General features: G+C 59.3%; 2 protein-coding genes across 2 annotated transcripts in view; one reads left to right on the plus strand and one right to left on the minus strand.

Annotated features, from left to right (window-relative positions):
• PLK1 (polo like kinase 1) overlaps nt 1-4,905 on the plus strand; it is a 6,800-nt gene extending 1,895 nt beyond the window's left edge. The window contains exons 2-10 of the mRNA XM_018086362.1: nt 51-232; nt 329-473; nt 925-1,018; nt 1,534-1,750; nt 2,262-2,420; nt 2,503-2,580; nt 3,041-3,195; nt 3,614-3,796; nt 4,179-4,905. Of these exons, the coding sequence (XP_017941851.1) occupies nt 51-232; nt 329-473; nt 925-1,018; nt 1,534-1,750; nt 2,262-2,420; nt 2,503-2,580; nt 3,041-3,195; nt 3,614-3,796; nt 4,179-4,385 (1,420 nt within the window). The 3' untranslated portion in view covers nt 4,386-4,905. The remainder of the gene's footprint in view (nt 1-50; nt 233-328; nt 474-924; nt 1,019-1,533; nt 1,751-2,261; nt 2,421-2,502; nt 2,581-3,040; nt 3,196-3,613; nt 3,797-4,178) is intronic.
• A 424-nt stretch (nt 4,906-5,329) lies between these two features.
• Nucleotides 5,330-11,806, minus strand: part of ERN2 (endoplasmic reticulum to nucleus signaling 2) — a 14,779-nt gene continuing 8,302 nt past the window's right edge. Inside the window, exons 3-16 of the mRNA XM_029965259.1 lie at nt 11,518-11,779; nt 11,345-11,423; nt 11,119-11,269; nt 10,600-10,721; nt 10,271-10,444; nt 9,899-10,148; nt 9,540-9,630; nt 9,081-9,270; nt 8,768-8,867; nt 8,428-8,597; nt 7,590-7,737; nt 7,338-7,465; nt 7,031-7,154; nt 5,330-6,762 (exon numbers count right to left, since the gene is read on the minus strand). Of these exons, the coding sequence (XP_029821119.1) occupies nt 6,428-6,762; nt 7,031-7,154; nt 7,338-7,465; nt 7,590-7,737; nt 8,428-8,597; nt 8,768-8,867; nt 9,081-9,270; nt 9,540-9,630; nt 9,899-10,148; nt 10,271-10,444; nt 10,600-10,721; nt 11,119-11,269; nt 11,345-11,423; nt 11,518-11,779 (2,324 nt within the window). The 3' untranslated portion in view covers nt 5,330-6,427. The remainder of the gene's footprint in view (nt 6,763-7,030; nt 7,155-7,337; nt 7,466-7,589; nt 7,738-8,427; nt 8,598-8,767; nt 8,868-9,080; nt 9,271-9,539; nt 9,631-9,898; nt 10,149-10,270; nt 10,445-10,599; nt 10,722-11,118; nt 11,270-11,344; nt 11,424-11,517; nt 11,780-11,806) is intronic.

Here is an 11,806-nt window from a genome sequence, read left to right on the forward strand (position 1 = left end):
GTCCTCCCGCACTGACCCTGTCCTGTGTCCCCACCCCGGCACTGACTGAGTGTCCCCCCGCAGTCGCTGCTGGAGCTGCACAAACGGCGGAAGGCGCTGAGCGAGCCCGAGGTGCGGTACTACCTGCGCCAGACCATCCTGGGCTGCCAGTACCTGCACAGCCACCGCGTCATCCACCGCGACCTCAAGCTGGGCAACCTGTTCCTCAGCGACGACATGGAGGTGAAGATCGGTAAGTGCCCAGGTCGGGATGTGTTGGGGACCCCAGCCCCAGGACTAGCCGGCCAGGTTGTGTCCGGTCACACACCCCTCCTTCCTATCTCTCCAGGTGACTTTGGCCTGGCCACCAAGGTCGAGTACGACGGTGAACGCAAGAAGACGCTGTGTGGGACCCCCAACTATATCGCTCCAGAGGTGCTGGGCAAGAAGGGGCACAGCTTTGAGGTGGACATCTGGTCCATCGGCTGCATCATGTGAGTCAAAATGCCTTTGTAAGGCGAGGGGGGTGGGTGGTCCCTGTGGTCCTGGTCTTCTTGGCCCATCTGAGCTTTAGTGTGAGCCAAAGCTCCAGGTCACAGTCCCTGGAGCTCCTGGCTGAGCCCGGCTGCCAGCCAGCACCTGACCTTGCCTGTGCTCTGACGTGCTGGGGTGCTGTCTGTGGGCTGATAGGTCCTCAGTGTGACTGTCCCAGGGCATTTCCCATTCTTAACTGGAACTTCCCCCGCAGGGTGCTAGATCCCAGCTTCCCTTTCCAGGGAAAGGGAAGCACAAGTACAAGTAGCTGTTAGCAATGCTGAGTGTCCAATGCCAAGTGTGTTCCCTCTGCCAGGAAAGCCCCCAGGTGTGCTTAGAAGAGGGTCACTTCCACACAGAATCTTGAGTCTCTTTTGCAAAACTGATGCCCTTTTGTCTGGGAATGCCCAGGTACACTCTGCTGGTGGGGAAACCTCCCTTTGAGACTTCTTGTCTAAAGGAAACGTACCTCCGGATCAAGAAGAACGAGTATACCATTCCTAAGGTACGGTGCTTGCCATGGAGGATCCATTCACCTCACAGCAGTTCCCTGTCAGCCTCCTGCTGCACCCCCTGTGTCTGGCACTCGGTGGCTCTCATGTAACAGGGCAGTGGCTGTTACTGCTGGATGGGGACAGTTCAGTCTGTGGTGCAGTGAACCTGTAAAGGTTCCTCCTGAGGAGCCAGCTGGTATCTGCCCCCCGATCCAGCAAAAATCCAAGCTGGGCTGTTGGCACATGAGGGTGAACGGACACAAGCAAGTCCATGAAGTCTGGGTCAGGTCCCCAGTTCATCCCACTGCTGTTGAGTTGGTCTTGCTTAAGTCAGTTGACTTCAGGCTGTTAGGAGACAGCTCTCTGTGCTGCCCAATTCTGCTTCCCCAGGCTTGTGTCCTGTTTGCCTGATGCAGCACTGGAGCTCTGCTCCAAGCATAACTTCCCTGGGTCATGAATCCAGTTGGTCTGTTTCTAGTGCATGTCACCTACTGGCCTCTGTCTCTAAATTCCACCTGTCCCTCAGCACATCAACCCTGTGGCTGCAAACCTCATCCAGAAGATGCTGAGGTCCGACCCTGCCACGCGCCCGACCATCGACGAGCTGCTGAATGACGAGTTCTTCACCTCGGGCTACATCCCCAGCCGCCTGCCCACCAGCTGCCTCACGGTCGCGCCCCGGTTCTCCATCGCTCCCAGCGGGATGGAGCTCGGGCGGAAACCGCTGACGGCGCTCAACAAAGGTGAGTGTGAGTGCACCTGACGGCGCTCAACAAAGGTGAGCGTGAGTGCCAGTGCCCGTGTGCAGCTGGGCTGCAGTGCTGCACAGAGCCTGCCTGGCCTCTGGCAGCATCCAGAACCCTCAGTGCGGCACTCCCATCATCTCCCAATTCTCATGGAAACTCAGAGCATTTTGTGGTCGAGGGGGCTCTCCTTGCTCTGCCTGGGGAGGAAGTACGGCAATAGCTGTAGCTCTGTGGCGATGGGCACAAAGGTGCACATGAAGTTCTGCCTGAACATGAGGAAGAACTTTCCTGTGCAGGCGGCACACACTAGAACAGGCTGCCCGGAGAGGGTGTGGAGTCTCCCTCCTGTGCCATGTGCTCTGGGATGATCCTGCTTGAACAGGGAGATGGGACCAGATGCCCCACTGTGGTTCTTTCCAACGTGACCCATTCTGTGTGTGTTGCCTATACCTGCCTTCGGAAACCTCTCCCGGGTCACAGCCTCAGACTCTCCTTTCTCCTGGCCCAGGACTGGACAGCCCTGCACTGGAGAACTTGCCGGACAAGGAGGAAGCAGCAGGACTGCGGGAGGTGGGAGATGCTGTCACCTGCCACCTGGCTGACATGTTGCAGCAGCTGACAGCAGTCAATGCAGCCAAGCCCTCTGAGAGAGTGGCGGTGAGACAAGGTGAGCCCGGGGCAGCCCATGGGCTTTGTGGGGTGCACAGCGTGTGGAAAATGTCTCCTAACAAGCTTCTTTCTTCTTGCAGAAGAAGCCGAGGACCCAGCCTGCATTCCCATCTTCTGGGTTAGCAAATGGGTGGACTACTCAGATAAATATGGACTAGGTAAATACTGTGGGGGCAATGCTTCAGGCTTTCCTTATGTCTGAAGGGGCTGGGGAAAGCCTGAATTTGGGTCTTTAATCACCACATTCCTGTGATGTGTCCAAGACCACTGCCGGGGATGTCACCAAATACCCAGAAAATTCAGAGCAGTGGTCACTGAATATCACCCTGGCCATTTCCAGGTGGACAGGGGTTACCTGTGCACAAGATGGCCAGGCTCTCCCCAGCCTGCACAGGGACCCACAATGGCAGCTGAGGCTGTTTCTGCAGCAGGTGATGCAGTAAGAGAGATGACAAATGCAGAGGTGAAAAAGTGCCTCCCAGAACTCCCACAAAGAGACCTGGCAGGGACTGGTGGGGTGCCTGTCGGGGGTCCCCTGGGGGATACAACTGTCTGCCTTTGTTTCCCACGGCTGCTGGGCCCCTGAGTTTGCAGCCTCACGGAGTCCCTTTTGGGCAGGTTACCAGCTGTGTGACAACAGTGTCGGGGTTCTCTTCAACGACTCCACTCGCCTCATCATGTACAACGACGGGGACAACCTGCAGTACATTGAGCAGAACAGCACCGAGTCTTACTTCACTGTGAGGTCCTACCCCTCCACCCTGAACAAGAAGGTCAGTCCTGGGGAAGGCAAGCCTGGCTGGGGAGTGGTGAGACTCCTGCCAGCCTTGGGCTTTGGTGGCAGGGTGGGTTCTAGGGAGAAACATCTCAAACTGGGGGTCACCTGGCACTCTTCAAGCTTCCTCTGGCTGGTGACACATGGCCCCAAGGACAGACACTACCATCTCTGTTTCCCTCTACTGTCTGAGGCTCATTTATGAGCAGTTTCACAGAAATAAGCGCTTGCATGACTTGCATGGACTGAAGTGTTCAGCAAACTGAGGCTGAAGGGTCACAGTCTGAGTTAACTTTGAGGATTTGCACAAGTTTGTGCAGTGGCACCTCAAGCTGTGAAGGATGTAAGGAGGCTCTGGGACTGTGATGGCAGTCCCAGGGTCACCCTCAGCTCCTCACAGCCCGTCCCATCTGCAGATAACACTACTGAAGTACTTCCGGAACTACATGAGCGAGCACCTGCTGAAGGCAGGGGCCAACATCACACCACGGGAGGGGGACGAGCTGGCCCGCCTGCCCTACCTCTGCACCTGGTTCCGGACCCGCAGCGCCATCGTCCTGCACCTCAGCAACGGCACCGTGCAGATCAACTTCTTCCAGGTGAGGCCCTTCCCGGGGCTGTGGCTCCAGCTGCTCGGGGGCTCTGGCTGCACGTGGTGCTGCTGGGAAGGCATCAGGAGGTGATCACCTGAGCCAAGGCTTTTGCCCAGGGAGCTGAGCACTGGAGGCTCCTCACTGCCTGTGCTGGTACCTGAGCCCCCCAGGTGTGCCTCGCTCATGGAGGGGCCAAGCCCTTGAGCAGCAGGGAGGATGCTGCAGTCAGTGCTGAACTGGCTGTGCCCCTTTGCTGCACTCTGAAGGAATTCTGCAGCAGGGCCTTGTCCCCATGCACAGGGTGTGGCTGGGATGGCACATCCACAGGAAATGCTGTCCCTGAGCAGCATGGTGCTCAGGGTGATGACTGTGTGTTCTCTCCCCCCAGGACCACACCAAGGTCATCCTGTGCCCTCTCATGGCTGCTGTCACGTACATAGATGAGAAGCGGGACTTCCGCACGTACAAGCTGAGCCTGATCGAGGAGCACGGCTGCTGCAAGGAGCTGGCCAGCCGGCTCCGCTACGCCCGCACCATGGTGGAGAAGCTCCTCAGCTCCAAGTCTGGCTCGGGCCGTGCGAAACCCTCTGCTTAGACCTTGTTCTTGCTGGACTCAGCATCTGTGCCAAACTGCCCAGCTGTGGAGGGAGAGGTCTGGGAGCTTCCCTCCTGTGGCACAGCTGGGCTCCCACTCTTGGATATGGGCTCATTGCCACAAGGAAGCCCCTGTTGCTGTGGGAACAGTGTTGATCACTCTGACTGATGCCCAAAGGTTTCTTGATCCCCACTCCTAATGGAGTGGTTTTTTTAATTCCATACATAGTCTGTTTTTCTAACTTCCCAAAACCAAAAGCCTGGCTCCAAACCAGCCCTCTTGTTTGAGGCACCTGGGCCTGCTCTTGGGAGAGCAGAGCATGGGGAGAGCAGAGCTGTCACGTGAGGTGTCTGTACGTGGCTGTGCCCTTGCCTTGGGCTTCGTTTCCTCTTGTAGAAGCTCAGGTAAGGTATTGAACGTGCCCAGGGTGAGACCGAGCAATCGGCCTTTTAATACTGAAACTACACGAAACCTCAACTTTTGTATATTGCATAACTTGATTAAAGATTGTTTGCCGCAGCGTCCAGCCTGTCGCAGGTCCCTTTGGTTTGCTGAGGGAGGGAGCAGCACCTCTGCCTTCCCCTGTGACTGAGAGCCATCCTCTTACCCTTCAACCCGGGGCTGGGCATGCCTCTTGCTCTGCTCCACTTGACAAGGAGCAAGAGGGAAACTGGCAGAGGGTGATGGGAAGGGGGGAAGGGAATAAGTTGTTTTGGGAGATGCTCTTGGGAACAGAGAAAGGTGGGTGAGTTTACTTCTCCAGTGTTGGGGAACCTTCCCCTTTTGCAGATGCTTGGCTCTATTTTACCACATGGTAAAATTATGAGTACAGCATCAGCAGAAGTCATCTGCAGAAGACTCCTGCAGGAGCCCATTGACTTCCAGGTATTCTCCCCCACTATTCCCTGCCAGCACCAACAGGTGCTCTCAGGCCAATTTATTTTTAAGCAGGACAAGCTTTTTAGTTTTTATTTTTTATAACATTTTGTATAAACATATTCTGAAAAGAAACCAGGTACAAACCCTATCACCTATGTAACAAAATCCCACATCCCAGCACCCACAGGAATCAGACTAAACTATTGCTGTTCCACAGAGGAACTTTGCCATGGGGCTTCATGTGCCTGTGCACCCAGTCGATACTGGAGGCTGGCTCATGGGGAACACATGCCCATGGGCATGCCACGAACCAGAGCAGCCATGGGACTTGGGCCTGGGGCAGCAGAAGAGGCTGGGGGAGCTTCAGGCACAGCCCTGTGTTTGAGGGAAGGGATCCCTCGGGAAAAGTGAGTTCCCTGCTTTGTGCCCAGAGACAACTGCTCAAGAACTGCTGTGTGACCTGCTCAGGGGCTCAGGCCTGGCACAGGCACAGACTGAAAGGGAGATAACCTTGTTCTCAGCCCAGCTGAGATTCAAACCTTCATTCAGGGGGCTGTGCTGGAGGCCCCCAAGTGCTGCAGGGCTGTGCCCTTGCAAGCCTGGATACAACAGGCCAGGTCCCCGTCGGGTGTGGCTGCTCAGCACTGCCTGGCTGAGCTCAGCCCCAGTGTCAAGACTGGGGTACTGGTCACAGCTCAAACAGCTGTGTTCCATGGCACAGGAGAATGCCCTGGACAAAGCTCGCTGATCCCTGGTGAACATCCCACTGTGACCAGTGCGGCCTGAGGGCCTCGCTGTGCCGGGGCATCACTGCCACTGCCCTTGGGAAAACACAACGGGCATTTTCCTCTTTCTCCAAGCACCCAGTCCACACCAGAGAGGTCTTTGTTCTCTGACTCACGTGCCTTCAGGCCCCTGAGTCTGACTGTGAGTGTTTGCAAAGGTGGGTGCCCAGAGGGTCCCTCGTGGGCTCAGGGGACCCCAGGTGAAAGCACAGTGCTGTCCTGTGCCCACCTCTTCCACACTGTGCTGCTGGTAATGCCCCGTATGCTGGGCACCCATCTGGCCCCGGGGAGAGGGAGAAGGACCCCCCCAGAGCCCCCGGGGCTGTGGGCACAGGCAGGGAGGAGCGGCCGCAGCAGCCCCGCGGTGCCGTGTCCCCCTCAGGCGCCGTCACCCCGCAGCCCCTGGCAGTAGTAGGGGTGGAAGATGCGCTCGTGGGCGCAGACCCGCATGGCCCCGTGCGTGTGCAGCAGCAGCCGCGGGAAGCGCGAGGTGAAGTACTGCACAAAGCCCTCGGGGACTGAGCCCAGGGCTGCCCGAACCTCGGCTGGCAGCTCGTGGTAGTGGTGCTTCTGCAGGACAGAGGGTGAGGTCAGATATGACAGGGACAGTGGGATGGCAGGGGCAGGGCACCAGGGTGACCGTACCTTGTTCCTCATGGCCCGCAGCAGGTCACGCACTGACCCCCCCTTGTAGGTACGAAACTTTCTCAGGTCTGGGGAGAGCAGAAGAGACACTGAGCAAGGTGGGACACGGTGGGGCAAGGGGCTGCCACAGCCCTGCAGTGCCAGCACCACCCCCAGGTGCAGCAAACCCCGGCTTGGCTCTGCTCTCCCAAAGAAGGGATGGCACCTTTACCTGCCCTGGTTTTCAGCTCCTGGGCATGAGCAGGTGCCTCCCGGCCAGTAAAGGCATCCTACTACCTGTCTACTCCCTATCTGCTTCACCAGATCCAGGGGCAAGCCTGGCCTCCCCATGCTCACCCATCTGCAGTGGGAGGGAGATGTGCATCCTCCAGTTGGTTCTCACCACTGCCCGTGCCCCTGATTCCAGGGCTGACACGATGGGACCCTCAGCCGGCTCCTTCTCCACACGGTCGCTGACGTCCTGCATGCCCAAGAGCAGGGATGGGGTGGGTATCACACTGCCCTCACCCCACAGAGATTCAGCAAACCCCCCCCCCCCTTCCAAAGGTAGCTCAAAATGAGCACAATGACCTCAACACAGCTGTTCTCAGCATGTTTTTCAGAGCACACTGTGTTCACTGCCAGTGGGACAGCACAGGCTCACCTGGAAGAACTGCAGCTGCTTCTCCTGACTCCAGAAAAAAGGATGCACAAGGACCACAGGGGCTGAGGGCCGGTGCTGGGGTTCAGGGCTGATCATCGCCACAATCAGCTCCCTCGCCACAAGCTTGTCTGGAGGCAAAACAACACAGCGGAGAAATCAACCCCCTGCCAGGCCCAGGAGCTGCCCCTCGGCCCAGAGCTTCCCCACGGGGCCATGCCACTGGGGAAGGGTCTCAACTGGGAAGGGTCTCACCGTGAGCCTCCTCTTGCAGGCAGCTCAGCTGGTAGGAGCCTGCCAGGATGTTGGCCTGGCGCCGCAGGCTGTCCCCAAAGGGGTGCTGCCCCCCCGACACCACGTAGTAGAAAACACAGCCAGCTGAGAAAATGTCCACGGCACTGGTCTGCAAAACACGGCGGGAAATGGCACCTTCAGGCAAAGGCTGAGGAAAGCCTTCACCTCCCACTTTTCTGTCCTTTATGTGGACCATTGGTTGTTGGCTGCAGAGCTGCTGAAAAACACATTGCATGGGAGTCCCATCACTCCAGGTCCCTGTCAGGGAAGGGGCTTCCAGAGGCACAGCCAGAATTCAGGACTCCACAGTCTGATGGACACACTGGGGCTGCTGGTGTCCCACCAGCTGGGCAAACAGACCCCAGCCCAAGGGTACAGGAATCTGCCAGCCCCAGCAGGCACCAGTACAGCAGCTGCTCCCAGCAGGAATGGGATTCCCAGCACCGAACAGAGGAGCAGAAGCGTAACCTTGGCAGCAACCTATAGTCCCTCCAACCTCCCCACTCTGAATTTCTGAGGGGCGGAGCCCAACGAGACACCCTGTGAACACAACTGGGCACTGTGCCCCGAGGACAGGGTCATTGAGGCAGCCACTGACCAGGGCAGCCCTGGCAAGCAGCACAGTGCCCGTGTCCAGGCTGGCTTGGGCTCGTAGAGCTTGTCTTAATTGTGCACCCCAGCAGCGTGCACCAAGGCCACTGCCAGCGTGGGCCACTGCCACAATGGGCCCAAGGAGCACCCAGGGCAGGGGCAGCCATGGCTCACTGACAGGGTTCTCCTTCGGGGCCTCCTGCAGCACCTCGGGCGCGATCCAGCCCTCGGTGCCAGGGATACCAGAGTGGAGACTGAAGCTCTGTCGTCCCCCCTGAAGCTTCTTGCAGAGGCCGAAGTCTGAGATGACAGCGCGGATCTGCCCGTGGCGATTTGGGGCAGAGATGAGGATGTTACAGGGCTTCAGGTCACGGTGGACTGGAAGAGAAAGTCTGTGGTGTCACCTGGCAGGGCTGGAGCAAACAGGGCTCTGCCAGTGCCCTGCACACTGCCAATCCTGACAGCCCCTGCCTGAACCCCGACAGCCCCTGCCCAAACCCTGTAGCCCCAGTTGAGGACGGGATGCAGAGGGCCCTGCTGGCCCTTACCAATGCTGAGGGAGTGGAGATGGGCCAGCCCGGACATGGTCTGACGCAGCAGGGACACCGGGTCCAGCCCCCGGCGGTTGAAGCTGGGGCTCTCCACGTACTGGAACCACACAGAGGGAGAGAGAGAGGAACTGAGCCTGATTTACTGGGCAAAGGCAAGGCTGGCTGGGAGAGAGACGCCTCCCCAGGCTGACAGAGAGGGATGGAGACCAGCCTGTATGGAGCTGTCTGTCCCCAAGGCTTTTGTTTCTAGGGCTCCCAGTGGGCCCCAGCAGCAGCCCCATGCCCAGGGCAGGCGGGGGGCTGGGCTCACCTCCTGCAGTGTGGCAGAGCAGAGCTCGATGGCGATGTAGTGGAACTGCCTGTCCTTCTCGGTGCAGAAGTAGCGGACGACGTGGGGGTGCTCGTCCGACTCCCGGAGCAGTTGGACCTCACGGTCGAGCAGATGGACACACTCGGGCAGGAGCCGCTTCACAGCCACATTCCGTCCCTCGAACTGCCCCCTGTGCAGAGAGTCCTCAGCGTGTCCACATGTGGCCCCCCAGCCGGAGCAGAGCCCAGTGCTGCTGCCCCATGCCCAGTGACTGGTTACTGAGGGCCACAAGCCCAGCTCTGGGACAGGTGTGATGAGGACCAGAAGAAAGGGAAGGTGGTAGCTTGTTCTCAAAAGTCCCTGAACCAGCAGCCACCACCTTGGGCAACAGCCACCTTGGTTCTGTCCCTGTGGCTCCCAATGGGAGCAGAATGGGGACAGGCATCTGGTGTCACCCACCTGAAGACAAAAGTTCCACCAGCTCCATGGCCCAGCACATCCTTGGGGTTAAAAGAAACTTTCCCAACTACAACCAGGTCTGGTTCTGCATCTGCAGGGGAAGAGAAGACAGCAATCCTTCAGCCTCCAAGCATTAGTTCTGTATGGAGGACAACTAGTTCTTTACCCACCTGGCCATCTACCCATTTCTTGGGCCCTAATCTTATGTAGCCCACATTTATCCAGCAGCAGGACCAGCACCTCCTCCCATTCCAGCTGACCTGCAGCCCTCTCATCTGTGGGCATCCCTGCTCCTGTTTTGGGTGACAGCATCTCCAGACAGACAGCCCCCACGCCCTGCCCGTTCCCCCTGCACCCACCTGCAGCAGCCTCTGGGACAGCCAGACCTGGGCTCACCATCCCATTTGCCGGGTCCTCCAGGGGGGCCGAGGGGCCGGAGCTCTGTGAGAGCTCCAGTGTGCTTCCTCGGCTCAGCCCCGGCTTCCCAGGCCCTGCAGGGACACCCTCCCCGGAGACCCGGCCCGGGAGCAGCATCTCCTGCTGCTGCTGCAGGAGCTGGATCTGCTCCTCCAGCTGTTGCTGCTGTGCCACGTGCTGCCGCTGCAGTTTCTGGAACACAAACGATGGGAATGCTCTGCTCCATGCCCGGAGTGCAGCTGGGGCATTGGCAGGGCTCGGCACAGCAGCGTGGGCTCCACTGCCCCTCACCCTCCACTGCCACCACCACTCACCATGAGCAGGAGGAGCAGGACTCCCCCACCCAGCAGAGCTGTGCCAACACCAGCCATCACCAGGTCCCAGGTGCCCTCGGGATACACCTCCACCTGCTCCCCTGGTGCAGGGTCTGGCTGGAGCTGCCCCTCGCTGCGGACAGCCGGCTCCTCCGGGCTGCTCGGGGCCAGGAACTGCAACACACGCCCGGGGCTGGGTGACACCAGAGGGACAGACTGCAGGGTACTCAGGTTTGGGACTCCTTCCCTGTCCTACCCCATGCTAGGGACCCACTGCCCACTCTAAGCAGCCCAGACCCCTCAGTGACCCAGCACCCTTCACTGCTCACATCATCAAACACAGTCCTGGCAGGAGGAGCCCTGGAGATGATGGTTTCCGTGGTCTTCCTCAGGTTCTCCGGGAAGGCTCGCAGCATCGTGGTGTGGACCACAGGAGGCAGCTCATGGTGCCCTGTGGCAGGAGGGGAACAACCATCAGTTTGCTTCTGGTCACAGCATCTGTCCCTCACCTCTGCAGTGCCATGGGCACACCAGCAGCCCGGGCCCTCCTGGAGAAGGGGGGTCACTTCTGATGGGACCCCCCAGCATGGGTAACGGTGAGCCCTGCTTCAAAGGGTCCCTGCCCGCCCCTGGGTGGGGGTGCCCAGTGGCCCTTCCTGGTGAGGGGACAAGGATGGGAGTCACCGAAGCCCCTGAGGTAACTCACAACCTCAGTCCCATTCACCCTACTGGGCAGAGCAGGTCAGGCTGTGCCCCCCAAAGAACACCAGCAGCTCAGGCTGCCCCCCCCCCAGGCACCTTCCTGGAGCCAGGACATGGGGAGGCCTGTGCCCATCGCAGGTCCGCACCTATGAGGAGCCACTGGTTGTGGAGGGCGGTGATGCTGCCCTGCGGGTACTTGACGTCGGTGCTGGGCGTGATCTCGCACTCCCCCGACTCTCTCAAGGTCACGTCGTCCGTGGTGGGGCCATCGATTCTGGCCAGTGTGATGCCCTGGGGCTGGGGGTGGCAGCTCATGGGGCACTGGCGCTGGGACAGGCACCCACTGTGCTCACCCCGAGCGGGGACACTCACCACCAGCGCCACACTGCTGTGCACCAGCGAGGTCAGGGCGTAGAAGCTGGCCGCGTGCTTCCCCACGTAGAGTGCTGGCCTGCAGGACAGGGACAAGCATCACCTTCCATCCATCACAGCTCAGGGCAGCCAAGCACCGGGAATGTGAATGCCACCGTGCAGGAACCACGTACAGCAGCTGGGTCTTGGTGGCAGCAAAGTCCTTGACGGACTGGTAGCTCCACTTGAGGACATGGATGTCCTGTGATTGGAAGGTCAGGTAGCGCAGGGTCTCCATGGCCAGGTTGAGGTGGGGGATGCGGTGCAGGCTGTCCTGGTGCCACACGTAGATGCCGACCACGGGTGAGCCATAGTTCTGTGCCCACAAGACCTCCCCGCTGTCCTTGTCCAGGGTCACCACCAGCCCGTCCCCACTCGAGGCCAAGTGTGCCATTTCTGGGAGAGCAAGAGGGACAGGAGATG

The sequence above is a fragment of the Manacus vitellinus genome, unplaced genomic scaffold, assembly GCF_001715985.3.
Source record: "Manacus vitellinus isolate BGI_N305 unplaced genomic scaffold, ASM171598v3 scaffold_93_pilon, whole genome shotgun sequence".
NCBI classification, from domain to species: Eukaryota; Metazoa; Chordata; class Aves; order Passeriformes; family Pipridae; genus Manacus; species Manacus vitellinus.